The sequence below is a fragment of the Corticium candelabrum genome, chromosome 4 (assembly GCF_963422355.1).
Source record: "Corticium candelabrum chromosome 4, ooCorCand1.1, whole genome shotgun sequence".
NCBI lineage: Eukaryota > Metazoa > Porifera > Homoscleromorpha > Homosclerophorida > Plakinidae > Corticium > Corticium candelabrum.
This window is the reverse complement of record NC_085088.1, coordinates 2205-28503: the sequence shown is the minus strand read 5'-3', so window position 1 is coordinate 28503 and position 26299 is coordinate 2205. Positions and strand designations below refer to the sequence as shown.

At 40.8% G+C, this 26299-nt stretch overlaps 1 protein-coding gene across 2 annotated transcripts in view; it reads right to left on the bottom strand.

The window, feature by feature from the left end:
* LOC134178360 (U4/U6.U5 tri-snRNP-associated protein 1-like) overlaps nucleotides 1–25648 on the bottom strand; it is a 29148-nt gene extending 3500 nt beyond the window's left edge. The window contains exons 1-25 of one of the 2 annotated variants that reach the window (XM_062645228.1): nucleotides 25581–25648; nucleotides 25209–25434; nucleotides 23563–23636; nucleotides 23443–23498; nucleotides 20657–20768; nucleotides 19908–19982; nucleotides 19699–19758; nucleotides 19603–19639; nucleotides 16873–17015; nucleotides 16743–16815; nucleotides 16112–16158; nucleotides 16027–16053; nucleotides 15903–15962; nucleotides 15727–15836; nucleotides 15431–15494; nucleotides 10452–10485; nucleotides 9991–10057; nucleotides 9756–9865; nucleotides 7736–7801; nucleotides 6276–6313; nucleotides 6152–6214; nucleotides 6008–6089; nucleotides 4354–4450; nucleotides 1396–1488; nucleotides 1223–1331 (exon numbers count right to left, since the gene is read on the bottom strand). In XM_062645228.1, coding sequence (XP_062501212.1) covers nucleotides 1223–1331; nucleotides 1396–1488; nucleotides 4354–4450; nucleotides 6008–6089; nucleotides 6152–6214; nucleotides 6276–6313; nucleotides 7736–7801; nucleotides 9756–9865; nucleotides 9991–10057; nucleotides 10452–10485; nucleotides 15431–15494; nucleotides 15727–15836; nucleotides 15903–15962; nucleotides 16027–16053; nucleotides 16112–16158; nucleotides 16743–16815; nucleotides 16873–17015; nucleotides 19603–19639; nucleotides 19699–19758; nucleotides 19908–19982; nucleotides 20657–20768; nucleotides 23443–23498; nucleotides 23563–23636; nucleotides 25209–25425 — 1914 coding nt within the window. In that variant the 5' untranslated portion in view covers nucleotides 25426–25434; nucleotides 25581–25648. The remainder of the gene's footprint in view (nucleotides 1–1222; nucleotides 1332–1395; nucleotides 1489–4353; nucleotides 4451–6007; nucleotides 6090–6151; nucleotides 6215–6275; nucleotides 6314–7735; nucleotides 7802–9755; nucleotides 9866–9990; nucleotides 10058–10451; nucleotides 10486–15430; nucleotides 15495–15726; nucleotides 15837–15902; nucleotides 15963–16026; nucleotides 16054–16111; nucleotides 16159–16742; nucleotides 16816–16872; nucleotides 17016–19602; nucleotides 19640–19698; nucleotides 19759–19907; nucleotides 19983–20656; nucleotides 20769–23442; nucleotides 23499–23562; nucleotides 23637–25208; nucleotides 25435–25580) is intronic. The other variant, XM_062645229.1, reaches the window with a different exon arrangement.
* Between the last annotated feature and the right edge of the window lie 651 nt (nucleotides 25649–26299).

Genomic DNA, 26299 nt, shown 5'->3' with positions numbered 1-26299 from the left:
GATACAAAAGATTTTTGGTTTGGCGTAGTATATCTTGTTCCAAGCAAATACCTTGCTAGCAAGCATCTCATCCCAGGCTGATTGTGAACTTCTTGTTCAAATAGCAATTTAGTTGCTAGAAACCTAAAGTGAGGTGTGACCATGCCACACTTAGTACTGGACATCTACGATAACATAGTGATCGTGCTCTTCTCAATTAATTGATCACACATAACATTCTCCAGGGATGTAGCCACCGGTCCAGTTGATCCGATTTCAACTGGACCACTTTTTGATATTGTTACTTTCATCAACAGACCATTCCCGACAACTTTTGGAATAAGGCATAGCTGATTACATAAGTTTTTATTTAATCACTCTGAGACAGCGTCATATGAAGTGTCTGCAGCCCCACAGATCAGAACACATACAGCTTGTAGACCTGCATGTTCATTCTGGTTTAAGTGGAACCAAATGGTGTTGCTTCTGTCACCTCCCTCTAATGCCTCATCACCCTATAAACTTGTTTCCTACGAGACCCTTCTGAGAGTCTAAGAATTAATCCTGTGCTGCTTTGTACTCTGTACAGACCCAATGCATGGTTTTATACCTGGTTGCCTTTCACTACAACGTTACGATGTCTAGTCATCATGCCACAGTCACCAACCATATGAGTCACCATTGGCAAAGTATTAAACATAAGAAATTAAAGTTGAATCAGTGATATTCCCTCCAAACGTTTTGAAAGACAATAAAAAATTTTCACTTATTACAGTTTTAAAGGTCAACAGCAAGGGAAGTAAGTTAAACAGACGTGCTTTCCTTTCATCGTTACCACTAGAATAGTATTGGAAAACTGCCAAACAACCGAAGTCGTCCCTCCCTTCTATCTACAAAGTCATTAGCAACTTGTTCTAAATCAAGAGAATCAGTCATGTACTTTGTCTTTAATAAATATATTAATTATTTAATCATTTATATCCCTACACAGCAGGAAAGCGTTAGTAATCGACTGGCAAAAGAACACTTTGTGAAATGTAGTCAGGCCATGGCTAGACCAGTCTGACTGGTTCCACTGCTTCTGCAGGTTGTGCAAGCAAAATTCAAATGACATATAATGTATGAGTAATCAAAAATTTCAGGAGCAGTCAATTTGTGCAACGTCATCAACCATTCAGTTTGATAACAACTAAAGTGTTGAGTGTGCTTGCCCTGTTTGAGAAGCAAATAAATACATAATTACCTCTTTTTCATCCATTGTTTCTCCCTTCTCATTGATATACTTCAGCTCAACTTTTGGTTTGTATTCTTCCTTAGACGATGACTGTGAATGTGACGAGTCATATCGATCACTGTCAGCAACAATGAGTTTATACACAAGCCTAACAATAAAAGCATCCAATCCAACGATCTCACCGAGAATACAGATCCCTGTCTCGATCTCGATCTTGTTCTCTGTCTCGATATCTCCTTGAATCTCTTGTGGATTCTCCGTGTATTCCAGGTTCACTACAGATACAATAATTGGAACAAACAAACAATGAGAACAGCTGCAATGGTCCGCCTAACAATTCAGACCGTCTTCACTTGTTCTAGTCCAAAGTATACTAAACTATGGTACATGCATATCCACTCTATTGTATTTGCTTGCTGCTAACTTGACCACCTTACTCTACAGACCAGTTTTGTTCCAGCTGTGATGATCTTAAACATTTCCCCTCTCTACTTCAACTAATTTTACCAGTAACTTTAATCAACATTTCATAGTTATGTGTGCATATTTTCTCAAAATGTAGCAAAATTGTAGCACATTGTTACAAACATCGTCCCCCTATAGCATTCATAGCTCATCTAATACACTGGCTGTACACCCACACTTTACATGACGTCAACTAATGGCTCATCAAAACTGTCTGACCAGGAAGTTTCATGGGTATAGTTGTTTACAGCCATCATCAATCATTTCTGTATAACAATGGAATAACGCAATAGTGCATCTCACACACATAGTCACTACTTCATAGACATGCAACATTATGACAACAGACTCAGTGAGCGTTCACACCGACATCTGGACTAACTATGATTAGGCTAACTATGATAGGCCAATATTAACGCAAGCGCGTTCACATGTGGGCACGTGAGTGTAATTAGCCTCAACAGTTTCATCCGTCATATCAGGTAAGAATTCGCGTGAATTGTCTTGACAAATCCATTGCTTTAGGTTTTGAAGAGAGAAAATTTAGTTTGCTCCTCTGGCAGCTCCTTCAGGGACGGCAGGAAGTTGTCACCTGTACAGGAACGTACATACTCTCTGTTGCGTTGACTTTGCGCTTTGAAAATCTGTAATAACTTCTGCACAATAGGGCAGACAGTGACGATCTTGGTATCATTCGAAACCGTATGTTCCCGAATTTTCTGTAGTTAGGGTAACGATGGCGGTTGTATTACACAAGCGGCTTGATAAGGCTTTTGCATATCAAGAGCGGGTAGGGTTCTTAACTCATAAGAAGGTTCGGTCTTACAACAAGAACGCTGCTAATAGAGGAAGTAGCCAATTAACAAGGTCACTAAATGGTCTGCTGCCTTGACATCAACACACAGTTCCTCTTGTTTCACAAGTAGTTGCTTGATATTTCTGACTCCTCTTCTCGTTCTGCTTCGTCTTGATAGCCTGCGACTTTCTCTACTGTTGCCTAACATCTTTGTATTGTAATGTGACCTCTAAATTGTACAGTTACTGGGATATCACTTAACATCTGAGTGTGGTAAACAGATATAGCTGCATCAATAGTCACTTCCCGTGCAAAGTCAACGCAAACAGAGAATAGTATACATCTGCTTGCGCTTCCGCATGTATACTATGTATACAGCGCCAAGTTGTTGCTGCGTTTGTACTTTTAAGCATACAACAGTTACACCACATCAGAAACATCAGTGAGGTGCTCTTCTTGTATATTACCTCGCGTGCCAAAGTCACGTGTAACCACTAACGCCACTAATGTGGTTGTAATACTACTCTTTACGGCGAATGGTGTTACGCTAATCATGATTAGAACCGGTGTGAACAAGTGGTGTTATCCACTAACGCCAGGTGTGAACACGCTCTCAACCATGAGGAGCTAATTATGATTACAGTAGGACGTCACTTATTCAAACACCAGTTAACCAAATGTCTCAGAATCCCTGTAGCTTTGCACGCACAAAGCTGTAATAAGCATGGGCATCAGAGTACACGTGTAGTTCTCATATGGTAATGTTGAAACCCCAAGAGCCACAGAAGGAGAAGCAAAACTGAGTCGTTTTGTCCATAGAAGGAAAACCAAAAATTTGCACAAAAGCTTCAGACGGCTGGAGCAACTTGGTGAAGACTATGGAATTGCTAAATCGACTGTGATATCCTGAAAACCAAAGTGTCAGTTATCCAAACTATTCATCAGAGTTGTAAAGGGTCAGAGTACAAAGTGTTCAGATAAAGGACATCCTACTGTAGTTGATAAGATTGCTAGTCTGGGTGTCCACACAATCATACATTTACATTTACATTACTCAAATCAAATAATAACAAAACTATAAGTTGGGCATTACTAACACATCAAATTGGTTAGGATCCTGCACCATCTGCAAGAAGGAAAGCATACAGTACTGTCTTGAAATATTGATGTCTGTCTGTCCGTCTGTCTGTCTTATTTCACTATTGAACACAAAAAGCAAAATATTACAAGAACACTATAGGTAAAACTGCTAAGCTAAATGTCCATCTACTAAGACATACAGATTGAATACTACTAAAATTCTAATGAATGATGTTCTGAATGTCTCTTTCATTGTCGTCCAATTCTTCATTTCCCTCTGCAATTCTTCTAAGTTTTCTCAATATTACATTGGAATTGGACTTCTGAAGGCATATTGATAGTCTCTTTCTCCATTGTCCTCTAAACTGTGCTTCACTTGATCCACTTTCTACATCTCTCGATCTCTTGGCCAGCTAGTTCAAATAATTGTCTGCTTTTCTCCCCAACAACCAAAATGTTCAAAAATCAACGGAATGAAGGTAGCTTTGCATGACCCTAGATGCTGTTGATTTGAATATTTATTTATTTTTTTCTCCTGTCTTTTTGCAGCTGCAAATCTGTCCTCTCTCAATGCTCTTACCACTGTGTCGCTACTAAATGGGTGTGCCAGAGAGAAATCGAGTTCGTCTGTCTGTCTGTCTGTCTGTCTGTCTGTCTGTCTGTCTGTCTGTCTGTCTGTCTGACAGGTGACAAACTCACAAAACAATAGCTACATGCATGAGACAAAACAGGCAGCAAAAAGGATATAGTAAACCAACCAATGATTGTCACAAATAACAAATGAGCAAATGTGTGAGACCTTGTAGATTCGACGAAGACGTTCTTTGCTTTGTCTCTGTCAACAAACTCCATCTTTTTGTCATACTTCCTTTCGGTCGTTCCACTGTCCAGCATACCTTGACAAGCAACATGATTAGACAAACAATGTGAATAACTCATATAAAGTAACATCATGCAAATTAGAACAATGGAAATAAGTGAAATGGCTAAAATAAAAATAACCAAGCTGAAACACCTGCATATCAGCAAATCTACAACCAAAGACTAGACGTAGCCAGACTAACATGCAGGCAGACAAACAGAAAAACAGAGAGACAGACAGACAGAGAGACAGACAAACAGACGGACAGACAGACAGATGGATAGACAGACAGACAGACACACAGAGAGACAGACTAAAGATTCTCTGTACAATTACAGAATTGTAATGCTCAAGTTATATCAACGAAACTTAGCATGTTGTGCGGTGGGTCTGAAAGGCCTGACTCTCTCAGCACCCAATTTTTCCTCATTAGTCTTAGTTACATAATTGTTAAGTGTTTCAGTTTGCTGTAATGTTAGCCTTCAATGAACATTAGTCTAGTTGTATTACTGTAGTTCTTTGCAGAATTGTATCATAGTTTGATGTAAGAAATAAAAGACTAACAAACAGACAGACAGACAGACAGATATGTATTGACAGACAGACAGGCAGATGGCTAGACAGACTGACAGAAAAGCAGACACACACAAACCAACTAATCAACTAAACCAACTAAATGGACAATTAAATAGGAAAGCAAGCAACTACCATATTCGTCCAAATACAAGCCCCAGTGCTTGAATTAAATAATGGAATGCAATAAGCTTGTCTGTGTACAAATAAAGGACCTCAGACTTGAATTTAGAAGAGGCTTATATGGTCTATATGGTGCAAAGATATGACTGGATGCTAAAGAGTTGAGAGTTGCAAGTTGCTTGACTTGTCAATGACGTACAGTACATTACTGGTATCTGTTCACGTGATTGTCCAGCTACATAAAAATTACAGCAAGTCGTCTAGAGTGAAAGATTTTAAAGTCTGATTCTTCCAAAAGCGCTAGATCGTCTTTCTTCTGTTCTGTGACATCCGCCAGCATCGGTTCAGTTACTTCCACTGATTGTGATTTGTCGTTGCTGAGACAGATATGACGTTTCACTTGCTCTCAGTGCTTTCGTCCCTCATGCAAATCACTAGAGCATCATCTGTGCCATCAATGTTGGTAGCGAGTCACTCACACTTGAAAGAATATATGATAGTTTCAAGTGAGTAGTTGGAGTAGGGGCCTCAGCTGAATGTTGAAATAAATTCGACCTGTACACATGCAGCTAAAGACAGGATGGGTCTTATATTCAGTCTGGGTCTTTTATAGTTGCAAAGCAGCTTGAAATAATGCACGGATACAGTGGCTGGAAGGACACACAACACATACACGTGCGCGCGCGCGCACACACACACACACACACACACACACACACACACACACACACACACACATCGTGACAAGCAAAAGGCTACAGTGCAGAAACAGATACATTATGTTATAAAACCAACAATGAGCTGATATACAGACGATCAAATAGATGTAGTAAAATCAGTCAGACACACAAACAGTCGGCAACACGGTAATAACAAATTAAATCTTTTATCCCACCTTTCCTCATTGCCATCTGCAGAGCAGCTGTTATACTTGCCCCAATACTTGGTTCAGCCTCAAAACCTCGTCTTTCCTCATCCTTTCACAAACAATGCCTCCATTACAAGTTACAACAATCCAACAACTAATGTCTGATCTCACATCATCAGATTCATCTGCTGGTTCAGCTGCCTCAAACTGCATGTCTTCTTCACTTTCACTTTGCTAGAAATGATGACTCAGATGACAAGTGTGGCTTAATTAAAGGAAAACAATCAATACATACATGATCATGTTTCACAGACACCACACGCTCTGGAACATCTACAATACAATGATTGAAAATGTAGACTATAACACAATTTCATTCAACAAATTGCAAAGTGTAGATGAAAGTTTACCTCATTAATTAGACATTAAACAGAAACTCCCATGAAGGTACAAATGACATTCTGACAATAATACTAACAGTCCAGGGATTTCCCCAGGCTGCAGTGCAGTGCTACTTTATTAGGGCGTGACCATTTTGTCATCTGTACAGGCTCAACAAAAAATGTATTTATGTTAGAAAAAATGTGTATGATGGCATGTAGACATTATTTCTGCTGCTGTAGCTCTTATTGATCAATTCATGTGTTGAACTCATGGATTTCACACATCATATGACATGCACAGCCTTTGTCCACTCGTAAGCCTAGGAAAGTACGTGCTAATCAACATGTGGTTACTACAAAGTGTAGTGAGTGCAAGGTCTTAGGTTGATGTCAGCCAAAGCGATTGACAATGTCTGACTACTTTGAATTGAATAAACCTAAAAGGATCAGGTGCCACGCCCAAAACCATTTCAAAAATTATATAATTAAATTACGTGCCGCCCCACTTATATTTTCTGGAGAAACCCATGCAGTGCTGATTCTAGTATACGTAGTAACCTTTGGTTCATCAATAAATTGGAAAACTGAGCTTCCAAGTTGAGTGTGTCACCCTAACAAGACGATGCCAATGAATAACTTACACAGATGTTGCTGTACATGCTCTACAGCTGTACTGCACTTGGTTATCACTTGCCTCTTAGTAGTCTCGTACCCACACTCAGGAACAAGGCTACCTCTTAGAAGGTAAAACAGCAGCTGACAAAAAATTAGATTACATAATTCTCATTGTATAAAGGATACAGTTTAGTTCTCTAGATTGCTAGGGCCTGTCTCTACGTCTCATTCAAACTCAGAACTTTCCAAACTCGTAACTGTTTTCAAAATCACCTTTCAGCTCAAACCGTAGGAATGCAAAGTCAGGCCATTGCAGACAACAAATTAGCAAACGGATGCCATTCATATGCTACTCAAATGACGACATCAAAACAAAGATGTCCTGCAGGGCATCCTCTCAAGTTGGAAGCTCAAATTTCTGTCTAGACAAAGCTTCTAATATTTTATTAAATTGCTCCTAATAGAATCAAAGCAGTTAGTAGTATATCATCAGAATGTCAGTCCCATTTCTGTGGTAGTTTCCTTTTAATGCATTGCCAGTATACATAAAAATGAATCAAACACACACACAAACACAAACACACACACAAACACAAACACACACACACACACACACACACACACACACACACACACACAATGCAGTGTCTGTTCCTAAAAATCACACACACTACTCATGAATTCAAGCAGTTGCATGTAATCATGTCTTAACACTAGCAGTAAATCTGATAAACTGATATGACACTTGTGCAATCACCTTGAGACTTCTCCCCAACTGTCCTGCAAAACTCAGCAATTGAACTCAGAACAATTTTCCCCTGTTCTGCAAACAATAAAACAGAACACTAAAGCATCTCAACGACTATCTTCTACATATACAGACATTACAAATGAAAACACAATACAGTACAACCTCGATTATCCGGATTACTCCGGAGAGAGGTTAGAAGTCCAGATAATCAAAGGTGATAAATATCAACTAATTTCCTTCTGTTTCCACACTTACTGTACATTCATGTCACTAGCAGAGTCATCAACATCTACCTATTTATTAGATCATTACGTTCTCCATTATGCATTCACTCTTTTGTTATAGGCTGTATCTACAGCATACTAGTATGAAGTAAAACATATTATAGTGCCTTTATCCGGACACGCAAAAAGTCGGGGGACACAGAATTTGACTGGATAATTAAAAGTCCAGATAATCGAAGGTGTACTGTACAACATCATATCTTAGCACACACCAAACATTGTATGAACATAAGCCTTCAATAACTATTACTTACTAACTGCAATAATATGCCCATCTTTCAGTGTTCTCATGTTGTACATTTTTATCAGATTACCTTCTCTATTCAGTTTCATAACCATGTAAATTCATGGTCTAAGGAGAACTCTCACCAAATCAACAATCTCTCAGGTGAAAGCTGTCACTTCATGACAACCATTTGCAACCGTTTACTGCAGACGTTTACTGCAACAAATAATAAAGCATTGAAATTACCTCTGTGGGCGTGTTTAGTACCCGTATGTGGCACGAGCGTAACTCTGGCTGCTGGTTAGCAAGGAAGACCGATACCTGTGCACTTTTCAAGGTAAGGATTGTGAGACATGTGGTGGGAAGTTGTGATTTATTGACTAAAGCAAACTGGGACCCAAAACTTATCACGCAAGTATCGACTGTGTCAATACAACCGTGGAGCCTCAAATTAAGACCCCTCTTAGATTAGTTCATAGTTCATGTCTCGCTGCATTTTGGGCGAGTTAGGAGCACTTGGTATGGTTAAACCTAAAGTAGTTACTTACAAACGAAGACAGACAGTAAGATTTCGTGCTACATACGGGGAATCGTCTGAACAACTCATGGCCCACTATCAGCTTCTGTGGCTGACTGGACAATAAAGTTCCTGCGAGAAGATACTAGGACTAGTATCTTTCTTTCAACAAGTTTTAGTATTCAGTGAGAAACTGTAACATGGCAAAATCAAATTCACTGCTTTAATAGATCTGTCTGTCTATCTGTCTGTTTATCCGTCTGTCTGCCTGTCTGCCTGCCTACCTGTCTGTCTGCCTTTCATGTTGGCACAGCATGAGTGCTCGATGAACTTGGTGTGGTTGCAGGTTGCACTGCAAGAGTCTATGCCAAGCTGTAGTGTTAGCATTTTGCCATTTTGAGCAACATGGCAAAAGTATCAGATGTTGTTTGTGGTATTCTGCTCATAAACTCGACAAATCATGCACAAGTAGAACATGTTAGGGTTCCTTTCCAGAATTGTAATATCCACAAAGATTGTAATTCCCATGCTGTACACAATGATAAAACTCTGATCCTCTTCAATATTCTTGGTATCTCTGGTGAGTTGTGGTGATACATCAATAGCATAATAAACATACAAACTCACAACATATCTATCTTCCAGAATCCTATCAACAATAACATTGGCAGTACACATTTCTGCACTCAGTGTCTGTGAACATAAAGCCATATTGAGGTGTAGACAAAACAGCAGACCAGCAGTCTTGTGCTCACTTTGCTCACCCATGCTACCTGCTCCATGACCCAGTCTATATATCTATGCTGCCATTGCTATAGTACTAATTAAGACAGGTGTATGCCTCTGTCCCGTGGTGACTTTTCATTTGCCACTTATTTAGTAGCGTGATTAAGAGATATCAATCTAATCTTTAGTTAATTTAATGACACAACAAGCATAAAATAACAAATAAAATGTTAAGAACACATCTAATTCTCTAGTACTACGTGTATGTCTCACCAGTTGGTTGAGACGTTTCATTTTGGTGTTTCACTTCAGAAGACTTTGAAAGCATTTCACCAACACGTTCAACACCACCAATTTTTCCACTCGACTTCACTCTTCTGGCTCTGTGACAACAATTACAACAAATACATAAAGGTAACAAACTGCTAGGATTACCCAATAAAAATTTTCTTTTACCTCCCCCCCACACACACACACACACAAGACACTATTATTGCATTCTCCATACCTCTGTAGAGCCTTCTGCAGTTCCACTTCTGCTTCATCTTCCTCAACATCACCAAAACCATCATCCACTACACAACACATCATATCTATGTATATCCTCCTACAGACACAAAGTTCTAGCCAAGAACCGTTGCTAGCCAGCAAGCCCATAAACAATGGTCCAGTTCATTAGCCAAAGTTTTAGCAGCAATAGTCATGAAATACTAATACTATATATGTAGTAGTACAGCTCTGCATGGACAGTATCACATGTTGTTAGCAACAGAAACATCATAATAGCTAACAACAAGTAAGTTAGTAACCCATTGTTCAGTCCATATGCTAACACTAACATAAACAAAGCAAAATCAGATTGTAACTTCCCAGCCAGTAGAGCAAAAATCCAACCAATGTTTGCTAGGTTAGCCAGTTATAGCTAGAACTTTGATGCAAAACTATCGCTTTGTTTGGCATCTTTCTCACCTTCCATGTAGCTTTCTTCTATGTTCTCATTCTGCTACAAAGACAACAACAAGAATACTATGGTTATCAGTGACAATTACATAGCAATACCACAAGCTTCATATCTAAGTTATTGTTTAGAAAGTATACATGCATGTTACTAAGTTACATACATACATATATATATATATATATATATATATTTGCTTACATATTTTATATTCTTCTTCTATGCAAACTACCCCAAACTGCCCCAGACTACCCCAAACTACTCTACCCACCCAGTCTCTAAACATAACTACATTACAGTGACAGGAAAATCCCACAAGTCATCAAAGTCCAGGTTCAGTCTATTGTATAATGGCTTGGCATTATACTGCCACAGTCTCGCGGACAACTGTTCCATCAAATTTGAGTATGTCTGAGAGAAAGGTATGCTGTTCATTGATGAAGCTTTTGAGGCTATGATCTTCAGCGTCTCTAGACTTGAGGGAGACCAGTGTCCTAAAGTTTCTACAATGAGCGGGTAGAAATGACCTCAGATAATAATTGCATGCTTATTAAAAGATGAGCGCAAGGATAATTAAATGATTTGACGTGCTAACCATCAATGTGCTACTAACACTATGTAGGAAACTCCTGCTCAAGTAGGAATTATCGTAAATGTAAAAGCTTGAGCCAAAGAGCTACAACTGCACAGCAAGGCATCACACAATATAGTCAGCAGTTTCTGTCAACAATTCTACACATCCAGGTTCTCACCAGAATGTTTACCAACGTGATCGAAACAATATGTCTGTGAGGTCTAATATAATGACTTCAGGGACCAACAGCAAAAAGTGCGAAATGATGTCTAAAACTTACTGTATTCAAACATGTTAAAAATGCAGCCATTTAATACAACAGACTCATGGAATACTTGTATTCATCAAGCCTGAAAGTTAATGTCGACAAATAACATGTGATATGACTTGCTAGCCCTGCTTTCTCTGCTGTAAACATTATTAATCGTGCAACATGTCTTACAGCTGCCTGCATATAGAGACTAGCCAAACAATCGAATACTTTCTAATTACAATAAATATGTATTAACAGTGTTCTTCCAGTACCGTCAGTACTGTCATTTGACCGTTGGGAGAGGAAGGGACGTTTGGAGTGGGGAAAACAGCATTTATCGACGGTTGGGACAAAATTGGAAAGCCTTAGCATGCATAGTGTGGCATCACCGATCTAAAGACATCAGTGGTCTTGATGGTCCTAGAGTTGCTACAGAACAGGGGCGTAGCGTGACCTCTAGGATTGGGGGGGGCTAGACTTTGCGACGCAACGGGACACGCCCACTTCATCAGTCAAATCAGCCAACCACACACTTCTTGCCTTCGTAGTACGTACCTACATATGGGCAAAAAGCTGTCACATGCGTACTTGAAGACTGAGTGGTGCATACGTGGGAGCTTGGAGAATTGATCATTCTTGTGTGAGCAGAGTACGTTCTACTGGCAGCTAAATAGTTTGCAATTAACCAACGGTTCCAGGGTACTCTAGATAGCGTAGCATAGTTTAAATGCAACAGCTGTTCTAGACGTCACGGAGGTGCGATAAACTAATTTAACAGTAAACGCCTTCGTCCACTAGACCCAAACTCTGCAACAAGGTCTTCCACTCTACACTCCAATTTTCGACATTCTTCGCGCTCGACTGTCAGGAGTGCTAGACTAGTCAGACGTTCTTGTCCCATCGACGTTCTGAGCCACGTTTTCAAACGACAGAGAGTGGAAAATGATCGTTCACATTCCGATGAAGATGCAGGAATGACAAGAAGTGTCTTAAGAAGCTTACAAGTTTCTGGGTAGCAGTCCCTGTTAGTGCCTTTGTTGAAGAACGTCCGGACTTTTACAAGTTCGGGCAAGTCAGTTCCCTCTTCACTCTCTACAGTCCAGTCCGGTTCGCCTTGGTACGCTTGAATATTACCATAAAAAATTTCAAGTTCATGCTCAAGTCGGCCAGAATTGAAGTCGTTGCCATAAAATGTGCACACTGTCTGAAGACTCGACCGGTCTGGTCGGCTCTCTGTCAGTGAGTCTACTAGAAGTTTTTCGACTGCAGCCAGACCTTGTAAGTAGCGTGAAAGAACAGCAGTTTTCCCAAGTACCTCTTCCAACACTGAAATATAGAAGAAGAAGTGGAAAGTCTGAACAGACTTCAGAAGACAGGATGCTTCTGGTCCTAATTCGGCATCTTCAGTTGAAATTGCTTCAAGAGTGTGAATGATCGCATCAAAACTGGACTTGATAGCATGTACAGCTTCATAGCGTGAAGACCATCTAGTTTCACAAAGTCTCTTGAGAGTGACAGAACTGCCTCCTAGCTTCTCCTGGATAGCCTGAAACCGCGAATGTCTCTTTGCCGATCCTTCCAGCAGTTTGTAGAGGCTGTTTACCACTCCAAGAACGTTTCTAATATCCTGGACCGCGGAACAAGCATTCGCTAGAGTAAGGTTCAGCACGTGAGCATGGCAGTGGATGTATAGAGCTCTCTTTTCCACTTCCTGAAAACGAGTACAGACACCTTTGTATCTCCCTCGCATATTGGACGCACCGTCATAGCACTGAGCTCTCATTTGACCTACAGGAATTCCTAACTCATTCAAAGCTTGATTTAGAAGATTGAACAGTGACTTTCCATCGGTACTTTCGGCTGGCCAAAAGCCCAAGAAGCGTTCCTTTACTGTCATTGATTCACTTACGTACCTAACACAAATGGACATCTGCTCTTGTCTCGATACGTCTGTGGTTTCGTCACAAATCAGTCCATACATACCGGACGTTCGGAGTTCGTGGACTATCGACTGCTGAATCTTGTGACCGCAAAGAGCTAGAATTTCATTTTGAATCTGTGGAGAGGTGTACGTAAACGTTCCTTGCAGGTGTTGCTCAAGCTCAGGATTATCTGATGCCCGCAGATGTAACAGTTCGAGAAAATTCCCTCTGTTCGTGCAATCTTCCGTTTCGTCATGTCCACGCAAAGCAATAGACTGTCGCCCAAGATAAAGGATAGTTTCAAACACTTTCCCGAGATTTCGTCTGTTCAAGGTTATTCTTAATTGGTGCGCAGTACTGACAGACTGGGCTACAGACGTGCCCGATTCGGCAACATGTCTTGCCTGATTCCACACAGCTGCCGCCAAGCAGTGCACATGCGAAGACTCGTGCTTTCTGTAGTCATCTAGTGCCGTTTTCCAGTTTCGAAAGCCTCTTTCAGTAAAGCATGCATCGTAGTGGCCATGCTTTCCGCTCTGCTCAGCTAGGCGACACGCAAAACAAAATGCAGAATCCACCTTCTCACTATACTCCAGCCAAGGGAACTGGGAATACCAAGTCTCCTGAAAACTTCTTCGCTGACGCAAAATTTGCCTCCTCGGAAAACTTCCACCAAACAAATCTTTGGATCGAGGTTGATGAGGGCCTACTAGAACGTTAGCGGCTTCTAGAACCAATCCACTGGAAGGCCCAGCAGCGGTAGAAACCTCGCTAGGTGTCACTTGTTCGGTGCCTTGACCATCAGTGAGGCTGACTTCTGAATCTAACTCGACTGTTCCTTGAACTTCTTCAGACTTTTGCGAGTTGTCAGAAACTTGACCGCGGGAGAAGAATCCTATCGTATGAAAAACAGCGTGAACTGCCACGCGTATAGAGATCTAGAATACAGTACGTAAACAGCCATGATCAATGAGCTTGTAGTTGACAAACAACCTCAAACTGCTAAGAAAGCGCCACGTGCGTGACTGCGTTTCTTTGGAAAAGGTTGCTCAACAACTGAAAGTCCACTGGGGTCTGGGTAATCGAGGCAGTCACCTCTACCTTCTGAATTAGCTGAAGATGTGAGTAGTGTACGTAACCTATAATAACTAGAACGTCTAACTGTACCTCACATTTGTTGTCAAAATCTGGCAGCATACCTGTCTGCAAAAGGTCACTGGCGCATAGCGGGTTTGTTTGTCACAGTCAATGATACATGACTGACAAGCTATTGTCAATATATTACCTGAAATAGACGCCTGCTTCTTGGAACTTCCTTTCCCTCCTGCACAACTTTTCAGAGTCGCCATTAGATGGGCACGTGACTCACACGTGAAGCCTTGGCAGCCCGACGTCTGATTTGGGCTCCCACAGTGTCAGAGACGGGTTCCAAAGCATACGTATGCGCATTGGAAGATCAAGCACACAAAAATTGATGGACACGCCTACAAACTTTGGGGGGGCTATAGCCCTGTCTAGCCCATGCCACGCTACGCCCCTGTACAGAACAATACATATTCTCATGTCAGACATCTGGTAATCATAGGGAGTGCGTGGTCTCCTTGTTGATGTTTGAGGTGAATTCCTGTTGACCTTTCACATAAGAAGTGCTAATGAGTGACTGTTGTTGCAGCAGGTGTTCTACTAATTACAGTTTATCTTCAATCTCATGTTTTGTACACCCTTTTACTCCTTCAGGCCAGCTTACAATTCCGGTTTTCAACTTGTCATTGTAATATTATATAATCTACTGTATTATCTGTCTGTCTGTCTTATGTTTAAAATTAACAAGGTTATGTTCAATGAGGTTTATTAAGATCTGAGTATCAATTTTATTGAATAGTCTACCAATCATGCAGTAACTTCAAGACTTACATGGAGTCTTCTGACATTTTGTTACAGTTAGCAAACCGCCCTTCTAGTTTACATCTATTGTAGTTTGTCTCATCTATGGAACGTAGGATATCTACGTACAACAATATACTACTACTACTACTACTACATGTACCACTTATAATATACATGCATCTGACTCTAATACAACTAAGGAACAGATAAAGTAATTTTATGATGTCATTACCAAATATGTCAACATAAAAACATTTAATGACGTCATTCATTGACGTCATCATATTTAATGACGTCATATTGACGGTTGGCAAAAAATCCTGCCTAGAACACTGTCAGTAATTCTTAACTCACTTCTTGCTTAATTGCAACATGTCGCTTGCCCTTCTTATGTTCAGATCCTTTACTGTCTGATACTCTGCAATAAACATAGAATATAACTAGCAAACAAATGTGTGTTCACTTGCCTTAATTATTTAATTTAAGCCATAAAATTAAATGTAGTTGTGTGTGTGTGTGTGTGTGTGTGTGTGTGTGTGTGTGTGTGTGTGTGTGTGTGTGTGTGTGTGTGTCAGCAAGCATGCCAAGCATAAACTAGCCACACCAACTGCAGACACATTAACACTAATCACTCCATCATTCCACCTTACTTCTGTCGTGATCCGTGATCTTTTCCCGTCTCTTCCAGTGGAACAAGATCGTCCACCCTTAGAGATTTCCTCATCACTTTCCTCTTTTTCTTTGGCTTCTTGAATTGCACCTTGACATCCAATCAAAAGCAGTCAAGCAATGCAACTAATAAACACAGAACCTGACTGTTACATACCAGTTCTTCATGAGTGTAATATTCAGATGCCAGTCTGCCTGTACTGTGCTGCAGTGACTCCTACACAACACATACAATGAGAAGTGACAAACTAAATTATTGCTCGTTTTGTATGCAAGCTCACCCCCTTTAGGCTGAGACTCTCCCTAATCTAACAAACAGCAAGTCACATGATATAAAACTTGATATCAAGTAGAAAGAAATCAAACTCGTTTTTCTTCTTCAATGTCTTCTGTACTCACACGTCCATAGTTTCCTGTATATCACAATACATTAGGTTGTTCTATAGATAAGATAATACATACACATACAGTAACATTGTATTAGCAAGATAAATATCTCAATACATTAGACAATTGCATTGCAGTGCCAGTATAACATGTCAACTCGCCAACCAATCTGAAGATGTTAATTATGCCTTAAACATTACAGCAACCTCCTTCAATACATCCACATCCATAATACATAAACCCATCAACATGTCGCTTGAAACATCATTTGAAAGTGTGAAATCATAAGCTACAATCACAGTCTCCCATCACCTTCGTTATAACTCATCAGGGCATGTGACAAAATATACATCCAGTACATGTCTAGTCACACTTCTCTTGTCAGCTATTAGACATGCTCGATCCTCACAGATACAAAGTCAGAGACCAAATTTGTACATCAGTAAATACAAGTAAGAGACAGTTTAATGTAAACACATTGTCTAAATTTTTCCTTTCATTGACAACACAGTAGAAAAGATGTGCTATCACTGATGTTCAGTATAGAAATAAGACGTGATTAACAAGGTACTTACACGCGCATACAACAGAAATCACTACCTCCACTTACCTAACGTGAATGATGTGGCTTTCTCTCCATCTATTTCCTCGTCGTATTTCTCAAGTATTTTCTTTTCCTTCAGCTAACACAAAATGTCACGTAATTGTGCAGTTTTCTATCATTGATATCAATATCTCACCACTCCAAATTCGTCCACCTTGTCGTCCGCATAAGGATTGTAGGAAGGTTTCAACTTTTTCAGTTCAACATTCTTTGCTGCTTTCTGGTTGTCAAGCAAGTTGATGTTATAAAGTACATCACCACGCTCCTCATCCAACACATCTGCACAACAGATACTTACTGCATGATATTTGCTATACATCACAATACATATGTGCATACTGTCTATAATACGTCCATCAACTACAACAATTAAGTCTGCATGTCTGTATAAAAGATATCCTCTGTTCATCTACATTCTGTTTGCACTACCTCATACTTGACCTCCCGACCACCTTGTACACACAAAGACTGGTTTGCAGTAACAAGTCAAGTGCCACCTCAGTATCAATGCCAGTGTCACTTGACACACAACCTTACTGATCTACAGTAAGCAAGTAAAACTGACATCATGCAGTCAGCTGCGAGAAATACCGTAAATCCAGAAATTTCTGTACTCATGACATTTTAGTTAATTTTGTACAGATAACCTAGTTGTACACTAAAATAACACAAATTCTAAAATTTATAGATAGATGCACTTGGGTTTGGCTACAGTACAGTACTGATGTCCCATACTAAAGTTGTGTGTGTGTGTGTGTGTGTGTGTGTGTGTGTGTGTGTGTGTGTGTGTGTGTGTGTGTGTGTGTGGTGTGTGTGTGTGTGTGTGTGTGTGTGTGTGTGTGTGTGTGTGTGTGTGTGGTGTGTGTGTGTGTGTGTGTGTGTGTGTGTGTGTGTGTGTGTGTGTGTGTGTGTGTGTGTGTGTGTGTGTGTGTGTGTGTGTGTGTGTGTGTGTGTGTGTGTGTGTGTGTGTGTGTGTGTGTGTGTGTGTGTGTGTGTGTGTGTGTGTGTGTGTGTGTGTGTGTGTGTGTGTGTGTGTGTGTGTGTGTGTGTGTGTGTGTGTGTGTGTGTGTGTGTGTGTGTGTGTGTGTGTGTGTGTGTGTGTGTGTGTGTGTGTGTGTGTGTGTGTGTGTGTGTGGTATGTGTGTGTGTGTGTGTGTGTGTGTGTGTGTGTGTGTGTGTGTGTGTGTGTGTGTGTGTGTGTGTGTGTGTGTGTGTGGTATGTGTGTGTGTGTGTGTGTGTGTGTGTGTGTGTGTGTGTGTGTGTGTGTGTGTGTGTGTGTGTGTGTGTGGTGTGTGTGTGTGTGTGTGTGTGGTGTGTGTGTGTGTGTGTGTGTGTGTGTGTGTGTGTGTGTGTGTGTGTGTGTGTGTGTGTGTGTGTGTGTGTGTGTGTGTGTGTGTGTGTGTGTGGTATGTGTGTGTGTGTGTGTGTGTGTGTGTGTGTGTGTGTGTGTGTGTGTGTGTGTGTGTGTGTGTGTGTGTGTGTGTGTGTGTGTGTGTGTGTGGTATGTGTGTGTGTGTGTGTGTGTGTGTGTGTGTGTGTGTGTTTGTGTGTGTGTATGCATGTGGTGTGTGTGTGCGTGTGTGTTTGTGTGTGTGTGTGTGTGTGTGTGTGTGTGTGTGTGTGTGTGTGTGTGTGTGTGTGTGTGTGTGTGTGTGTGTGTGTGTGTGTGTGTGTGTGTGTGTGTGTGTGTGTGTGTGGTATGTGTGTGTGTGTGTGTGTGTGTGTTTGTGTGTGTGTATGCATGTGGTGTGTGTGTGCGTGTGTGTTTGTGTGTGTGTGTGTGTGTGTGTGTGTGTGTGTGTGTGTGTGTGTGTGTGTGTGTGTGCTTTTGTGTGTGCATGTGGTGTGTGTGCGTGCGTGCATGTGTGTGTGTGTGTGTGTGTGTGTGTGTGTGTGTGTGTGTGTGTGTGTGTGTGTGTGTGTGTGTGTGTGTGTGTGTGTGTGTGTGTGGTATGTGTGTGTGTGTGTTTGTGTGTGTGTGCACAAACTACTTCATAAGCAGTACTAAAATTTATGAGCATGAAAATTGCTGGATTTACAGTATTCAGTATTCGAAGGTTACTGTTAGCACACGTAAAACAATTGCTGCTACTGCAGCCATAATATGTCATCACAATAATTCCTAGATTTTCAGTTCAGCTTTCAGCTCACATTTTGTGCTATCTGAAACAACATCATCACCTCACTGGACACTTTCTCTTTTTCATAATAATCTTCATAACAGACATCAATAACTTGCTATAGATAAGCAAAGTATCGTACATCAATAATAAGCTTTCTTTACACCTAAAAAGCCTCTGATTGGCAGAATATAATATGGTATTTCTCGATTAATGCTGCAGACATAGAATAGAACTCAGATCTATTGCAGCATCCATAAAGGGTGCACAGTACGATACTCAACTGACAATCAGCAGACACTCAGCTTTCATAAGTTCTCACTGGCGTAGAGAGCGGGGTGGGGTGGGGGTGGAGAGGGTGGAGGTGGGGCCCCTCGCTCAGTGTAGGAATTGAAATTTTCTGTGCCAGTGACTTTGCAAATCTGTTTATGATCTGGTAAACGAAATAGTTTTTGCTTACTTATGATGACATCCACGGTACAGCCCCTCCCTCGTGAACATCTTCCTATGCCATTGGTTCTGTAAACAAGTCTTTACCCTAATGCAGCATTCATATCTGTGTAGTGTATCTGACATGCACTACACCAGTAAACTGCATTCAACCGACCAGATCACACATGCTCACATACATGCTACCAAACTGTTTGCCCATCTACCCGCTCACAAACCAGAATCTCTACTTTGCTGTACATGCATCTGCCTGTCTGTCTGTTACTTAATTGTTTGATATTTTCTCATAACTCACCAGAATCTTTTAGTGTCAAAACAACTGACTTTCCTTCCTATAAATATACTACAGTCATTACACACAATAATAAAATAATTCACATGTGCAACTCACAAGAAACGTATCTCTACTGTGCTCAACAGTCAAACCAGCAAGATCTCTCAAAGAGTATTCCTATAAACAGCAATCTTACTCACACATATGGACTCATGCATGCAGGCTCACACACATGGACGCATGCGCGCACACACACACACACACGCGCACACATGCACGCACACACACACACACACACACGCACACACACACACACTCCTTCATACGGGACGTGCTTCCTTAGCCATGTCACTATCATTTTCTCTGTCAACATCTTCATTCATTTCTCTCATCATTTGTTCCTACAAACACATATTTTAAAAGTACTACGACTGACACTAACAGCACACAACAACAAAGACTTCAATCAATGTGCATACTATAATAAGAAAGGTTTCTGTAAATTAAATGGATCTTTAGTTACATCTCAGTTACTAAAGAGTTTGCTCCTGGCTTACACCTACATCAGTCACCACCTCTGCATACAACTGGATTTAGTGGTTACTAACTTTCATGTTTCAACCAACTATCATGCTATCTCAACCACCAAGTCTTGCTGTTGTGGTCAGTACTGGTAAATCACTGTTTTTAGTGTATAATAAAAATGTGCTTTGTTACACTTGTCACACATAAAAGTCAACCAACCAATTGATTGCATTGCTATCTCTTCAATTTTATAATTATTGAAAACAAGGAGAGAATGAGGAAATGCTAACATGCCAAAAAGTTAGTGAAGTTACAAAAACTATTGCTATACAATTATACAGAATTGAACAGAACCAGTAGAGTAAACATCTTACTTTTTAGTAACTTTCTATGCATGTTCTGTGTCGTGTGTGTGTGTGTGCACGCGTGTACACGTGCGTGCGTGCGTGTGTGCATGCATGTGTGTGTGTGTGTGTGTGTGTGTGTGTGTGTGTGTGTGTGTGTGTGTGTGTGTGTGTGTGTGTGTGTGTGTGTGTAATGTGCGTCATACTCTCTTGGCAGCAAGTTCTCTCTCCCGTTGTATTCGTCTAGATTTCTCTATCCAACTAGCAGCACTTTCATTCTCCTTTTCATCATCACCTTCACCAAGACTCTTCACTTTACTACAACAAACAAATTTAACTCACACCATCACCATCACAACACTTTACAAACACACAATCAACATCAAAACCTAACAGTTTACCACATGTTACCATCACTCTTAATCTACACTAGAACTGGAGCAACTGAATTTCTTTGATACACCAACATGCTGCAATAGATCATCACCACATGCACTATAACTCTCATGAAACTCTAAAAGAACAAATTTGTCATTTTAGCTGAGAAAATACGATACACTCATTTTCACCAAATGATCAAGATCTGCATACATTGTAGTATTTGTATCTTTACTTTCCTAAAATTCATCTTACACACACACACACACACACACACACACACACACACACACACACACACACACACACACACACACACACACGTTCTGTCTACATTCCAGTGTCTCACCGGAGCAGGAAATGTAGGCCAAATGTCAGTTGCAAGGGTTCATTGCTAGTTGACATAAAAAATTAAACAATTCGGTGTCGGTTACAGTTACACCCGGACTAAGTCGGTAGCATCAGTTGGAGTGAGATTTCAAGGTGGCATAAAAGTAGCACATGCAATATATATATATATCACACAACTACTCTGTACACACTGTTCTGTGTCCAGCATATCACAGTAGCACAGCACTATTCGGCAAATTTCCCTTTTACTGGTCTTGCTCGTATGGACACATGATGTGTTGTACATACAGCCGAAATGCTAAAGTATAAAGGAAAGTAAACGCTTTAAAATGCCTCACAATTTCCACAGCATGAGTTTGCCTGGTAAGTAGTAGACCATCCTAGCAGCAACAGATTGTAAGAGTGACATTCAGTTCTATTAACTAGTAATTGAAACTGTGTTTACACCGTCCCTTCCACAGCTATGACCCTTCAAAGTCCTGAACACCAGGTAGGATAGGGCAGTGGCGTATAGGAAGATGTTCACGCGCAGGGGGAGCTGTAGCGTGGATGCCATCAGCTTGCCAGACCGTAAACAGATTTTTAAAAGGCCCTAGCACAGAACCTTTAAATTTCTACACTGAGCAAGGGGTCTTCATCCCCCAGTCACCCCACCCCCACCCCCAGCTAAACCTCTCAAACACATAGCAAGTAGCACATGAAAGTATAAATACTAGTAAATGAAGCTGTGTTTACACCGTCGCTTCAGAGCTACGAGTGTGTGTGTGTGTGTGTGTGTGTGTGTCCATGCGTGTGTGTGCATGAGTGTGTGCACGCGTGTGTGTGTGTGTTTGTGTGTGTGTGTGTGTGTGTGTGTGTGTGTGTGTGTGTGTGTGTGTGTGTGTGTGTGGTGTGTGTGTGGTGTGTGTGTGTTTGTGTGTACATGTGTGTGTGTGCATGTGTGTGTGCACGTGCGTGCATGCATGAGTGCGTGTGTGTGCGTGTGCACTTGTGTGTGTGTGTGTGTGTGTGTGTGTGTGTGTGTGTGCATTTGTGTGTGTGTGTGTGTGTGTGTGTGCGCGTGCGTGCGTGCGAGTGCACGTCTGCATCTCTGTGTGTGTGTCTGTGTCTGTCCGTGTGTGTATTTATTGTAAATATTAATGTATATTTATTAATTTTTGTTTATTCATTGTCATTATTATTAATTAATCAATAGCTTAATTGTTGGTAGAATGTAAACTGTAGTTCTTTGAAAACACAGTGTTTACCAATGTAATTAAAGGTAATTAACTAAATACAATCAATGTCCCACACTACTTCGAATTCACACAGCTATGCAACTCTTGCACAGCACGGGCTTGTTATCCACGTTATTTCTCAATTCTGCATGTATAGCGCTCTTGCATCACTGGTAGTTAATAAATTAATTAACTATTGAGATGGACATCATTATCATACTTTTATTGAATCGTCGACATCTTTCATTCTGCTATTTTGTTGTAGCTAGAGATCGGTGTGCTTCTCCTAGTTGCATAGATATTACTGTGAAGCGACATCATGTACAGCTAGCAACCGGATCCAGAAGAAAGCAGCGTCAACGTTTCCTACGAATCTTTCTTGCAATACGACGTCGATCGTTCATCATCAGTCCTATTTAGAACATACTGCTCTCTCTTGATCGCGGATGACATGCTGGTGGTGCGCATGCAACGGTGCTTAGCTAGATGCATGGTCCCGTGGGACCTTAGCTTGGCTTCTTGAAGAACGATGAATTTGTTTGTTTTGCGATTCTTTTGTAAAAAGTAACAAACGCATACAACTATTACCTGAACTTTACTCTGCGCTTCTCGGTTTGATGACAGTTTGACCATAAAATGAAGGTTTACGACATCTCGGCTTTTCTGTCATTAGTGCGCGGGATTGTTACGTCACCCATTGTTGGTCTCCCAAAGGACTGCTGATTGGCTCAACAAATTCCCGAGAGTGATTCACACTGACAAGCTAATATTACGTCACATACGTTTCGCGTCCCAAAACGACTGCTGATTGGCTCGACAAACTCCCTGAGCGTGACACACGCTTACAAACAAACATAGGTAGTGACATACCGACAGACAGACCGGAAGTCAATACAGCCCGTTTAGAGTGAGCTTCTCACGAAGCAGTCCACCACTTAATGTGGTGTCCTTCTTTTATGCTCGTAGCTAATTAAATATAATCAACCCAACAGCTTCATACACAAGTACAGTAACAAAATATCCAATAACGACATGACAATGTTCACCTGAGTTTCTCTCTAATCTTCCTCTTCTCCTGCATCTCAGCTAATTTCCGTTTCACCTAAACAACAACAATACCCACTTACGACGTATGTCTACTATAAACAATAGACGGAAATGCTTACTTCTTCTTGCTCTCTCTTCTCTCCAATATTATGAGCTGGAACATGAACATCCTGTTTCTTCTTTTTACTTTCACCTAAAGTAATAAGAGCACACATTACACACCATCGTGTTTCAACTGCAATTGAAATTGTGTAAGCAGTTGGATGGTTGTACACGTGGCTGACAGACACACGTATAGTATACGTCTGTACACTTTCATGTCCGTTTGTCTGGCTTTATGTCTCTATGTTTCACATTACCACCATCTCTCATTATAAACAAATACTAATCATGTCTACATGTTTGCTGGGATTTACTTAATTAATTAATTAACGCTCTTGACTTGCATCCTCCCCTTACATAATTAGCCCATGCCAATCTAGCTGTTGACATCAACGCCCATAATAATGTATCCTCATCCCTTTCCAACACAAACATGTAAACATGTAATTGACAGAAAAGTTTAACTTAGGGGGATATGTAATGCTCTCATGAACATTTCACAAATGTGATTGGTGTTTTGTCTCTGGTTGCCATGTATTTAACCAAACTAAGAGTGTGACCCATTCCTGAGCTACATATGTAGTCGATAACACTTGATCAAAAGTTAATAAATATCAACAAATTTTCCTCCACTGTACAAGACCATGCTCTGTTTCCACACTTACTGTACATTCATGTTACCAGAAGAGTCATTAACAGCTACCTATTTATTACAATAGTACTTCTCTGTTACGTATTCGCTCATTTGTGAAAGACTGTAAGTTCCTACAGCGTATTAGTACAGTACATGTACGAAATAAAATAAAGTAAAGTACATTTATCCGGGAACGCAAAAAATCAGGAGACACAATTTGTCCGGATAATTGAAAGTCCGGATAATCGAGGTTGTACTGTACTGGAAGTCAGTTAACCCCTATCTATACATATTGAGTATGTTACTCACTAACTCACGTGACCTTTACAAAGTCCCCTTCTTACTGCTCATAGCTGAAATAACATACTGTTCGGTCCCTATTTGTTGCATGTCTGTTTCTCATCAGCCAGTCTGATGCAGGCGGGCAGGCTTGCCATTATCCATTATGTACATGTGACAATTAACGGAAGTCAGTATTTACAGTTACTCAAGAAACACAACAGATTAGCAATACTCTACACCGTACTATGTAGACTAGAGATCTGATTTGCAGAATTTACACCAACTTAAACCTGGTAACCATGTTGAGCATCCTGTAAAAATTAGATAGGGAAGAAGCCCAGACGTATGTATGGTCCACATGCTTTGGTTGTATCACACATGCGCACTACATGAATAACAGTGTAATGGAAAAATCAGTGGAACCTGTACGTCGTTCAGGAGAACGATGGAGAAACAGACATGCAACAAATAGGGACCTAAAACTACAAATTTCATTGCACTGAAAAATCGTAGAACAAAGGCTTAATTTCAGAGCATCGTAATGATAAGGCCACTCTACCTAAAACAAATACCCCATTTCTTGTTTATTAAGTCGTCTGTAAAAGATTTACCTCAGTCTTCTTCTATGCATGTTTCAATACATTCAACGCCAGTTACTAAGTATGACATGTAACTTACACGAATGCAACATTTACAAAATTCCCTTTAATATCAATTAATGACCACGCCTACACATTCTATACTAACCTCCCTCTGACTCGCCGTCACTCGCCAGCTCTTTTCCGTCCTTCTCCGCTTCCTTCCGACTTCGCTTTCGCTTCTTCTTCTTCCTCTCGTGACTGTCGCCGCCATCCGCACGCACGTGCTTTTCCACGTGGTCGCCCTCGTCTCGTTTTTCATCTCTTTTCGACTTCTTCTTGCGTCGATCATCGCCGTCTTTATGTTTCTTCTTAGATGATCCCATCTAGACGATCTAAACACAATAACAGTATTTATTCACAACGAAAAACACAAATACGTAAATAAGACAAACTAGAGAACAGAGTAAATAATTTCTTTCACAATTTCAAGATCCCCAAAAGAGTCCCACTACGCAAAACTAAGATTAAATACGCTAACATTCTTAACACCGCCTTCTCTACTTTTTCTGCCTACAAATCAACAGTAAACCGCTCCAACTATTTTGTCTTTGAGTCTTGTAACGCGCGTTAGAGAAGCACACGTGACTAACGCAACTCTAAGCCTAGTACAGTAAACTGTTAGAGCGGTCATCAGTCGTTGCATCATTTCTTGGAACGTTTTATCAGTAACGCCCAATCTAGATTCAAGAAAAGATGATCTAAGTGCGGCATCAGACACCTTTTTGTAGCGCACGCTGTGCACGTGACTCAAGTTGTCGCTTGATCGGAGATAGCGTGCTGACTCCCTCATCAGTGATAGCGAAGATGGAGTGTAAAAACGAAGCTTGCTGCTTGAGGACTGGGGCTTCGTTTGGCTGTGATGCGAACTAATGCACACAATCTGGAGGAATGTACACGAAGTGTGTGGGTGTGTGCGTGCGTGCGTGCGTGCGTGTGTGTGTGCGTATGTTTGTGCGTGCGTGCGTGTGTGTGTGTGTGTGTGTGTGTGAGTGTTTGTGTATACGTGTGCTATATATGGAGCAAAGACGTGGACTATATATCAAAGCCTCATGTATGAAGCGGCTGAGTTCCTTTCACAATCGGTGCATCTGGGTCTGGTCCAAGTCGATACTTAAAATGATTTCGGAAATAGCCTTCTAATCCAATCAGCTCCTTACAACCGGATTGTCGGTTGTAAATTCTGATTGGTTTAGCAGT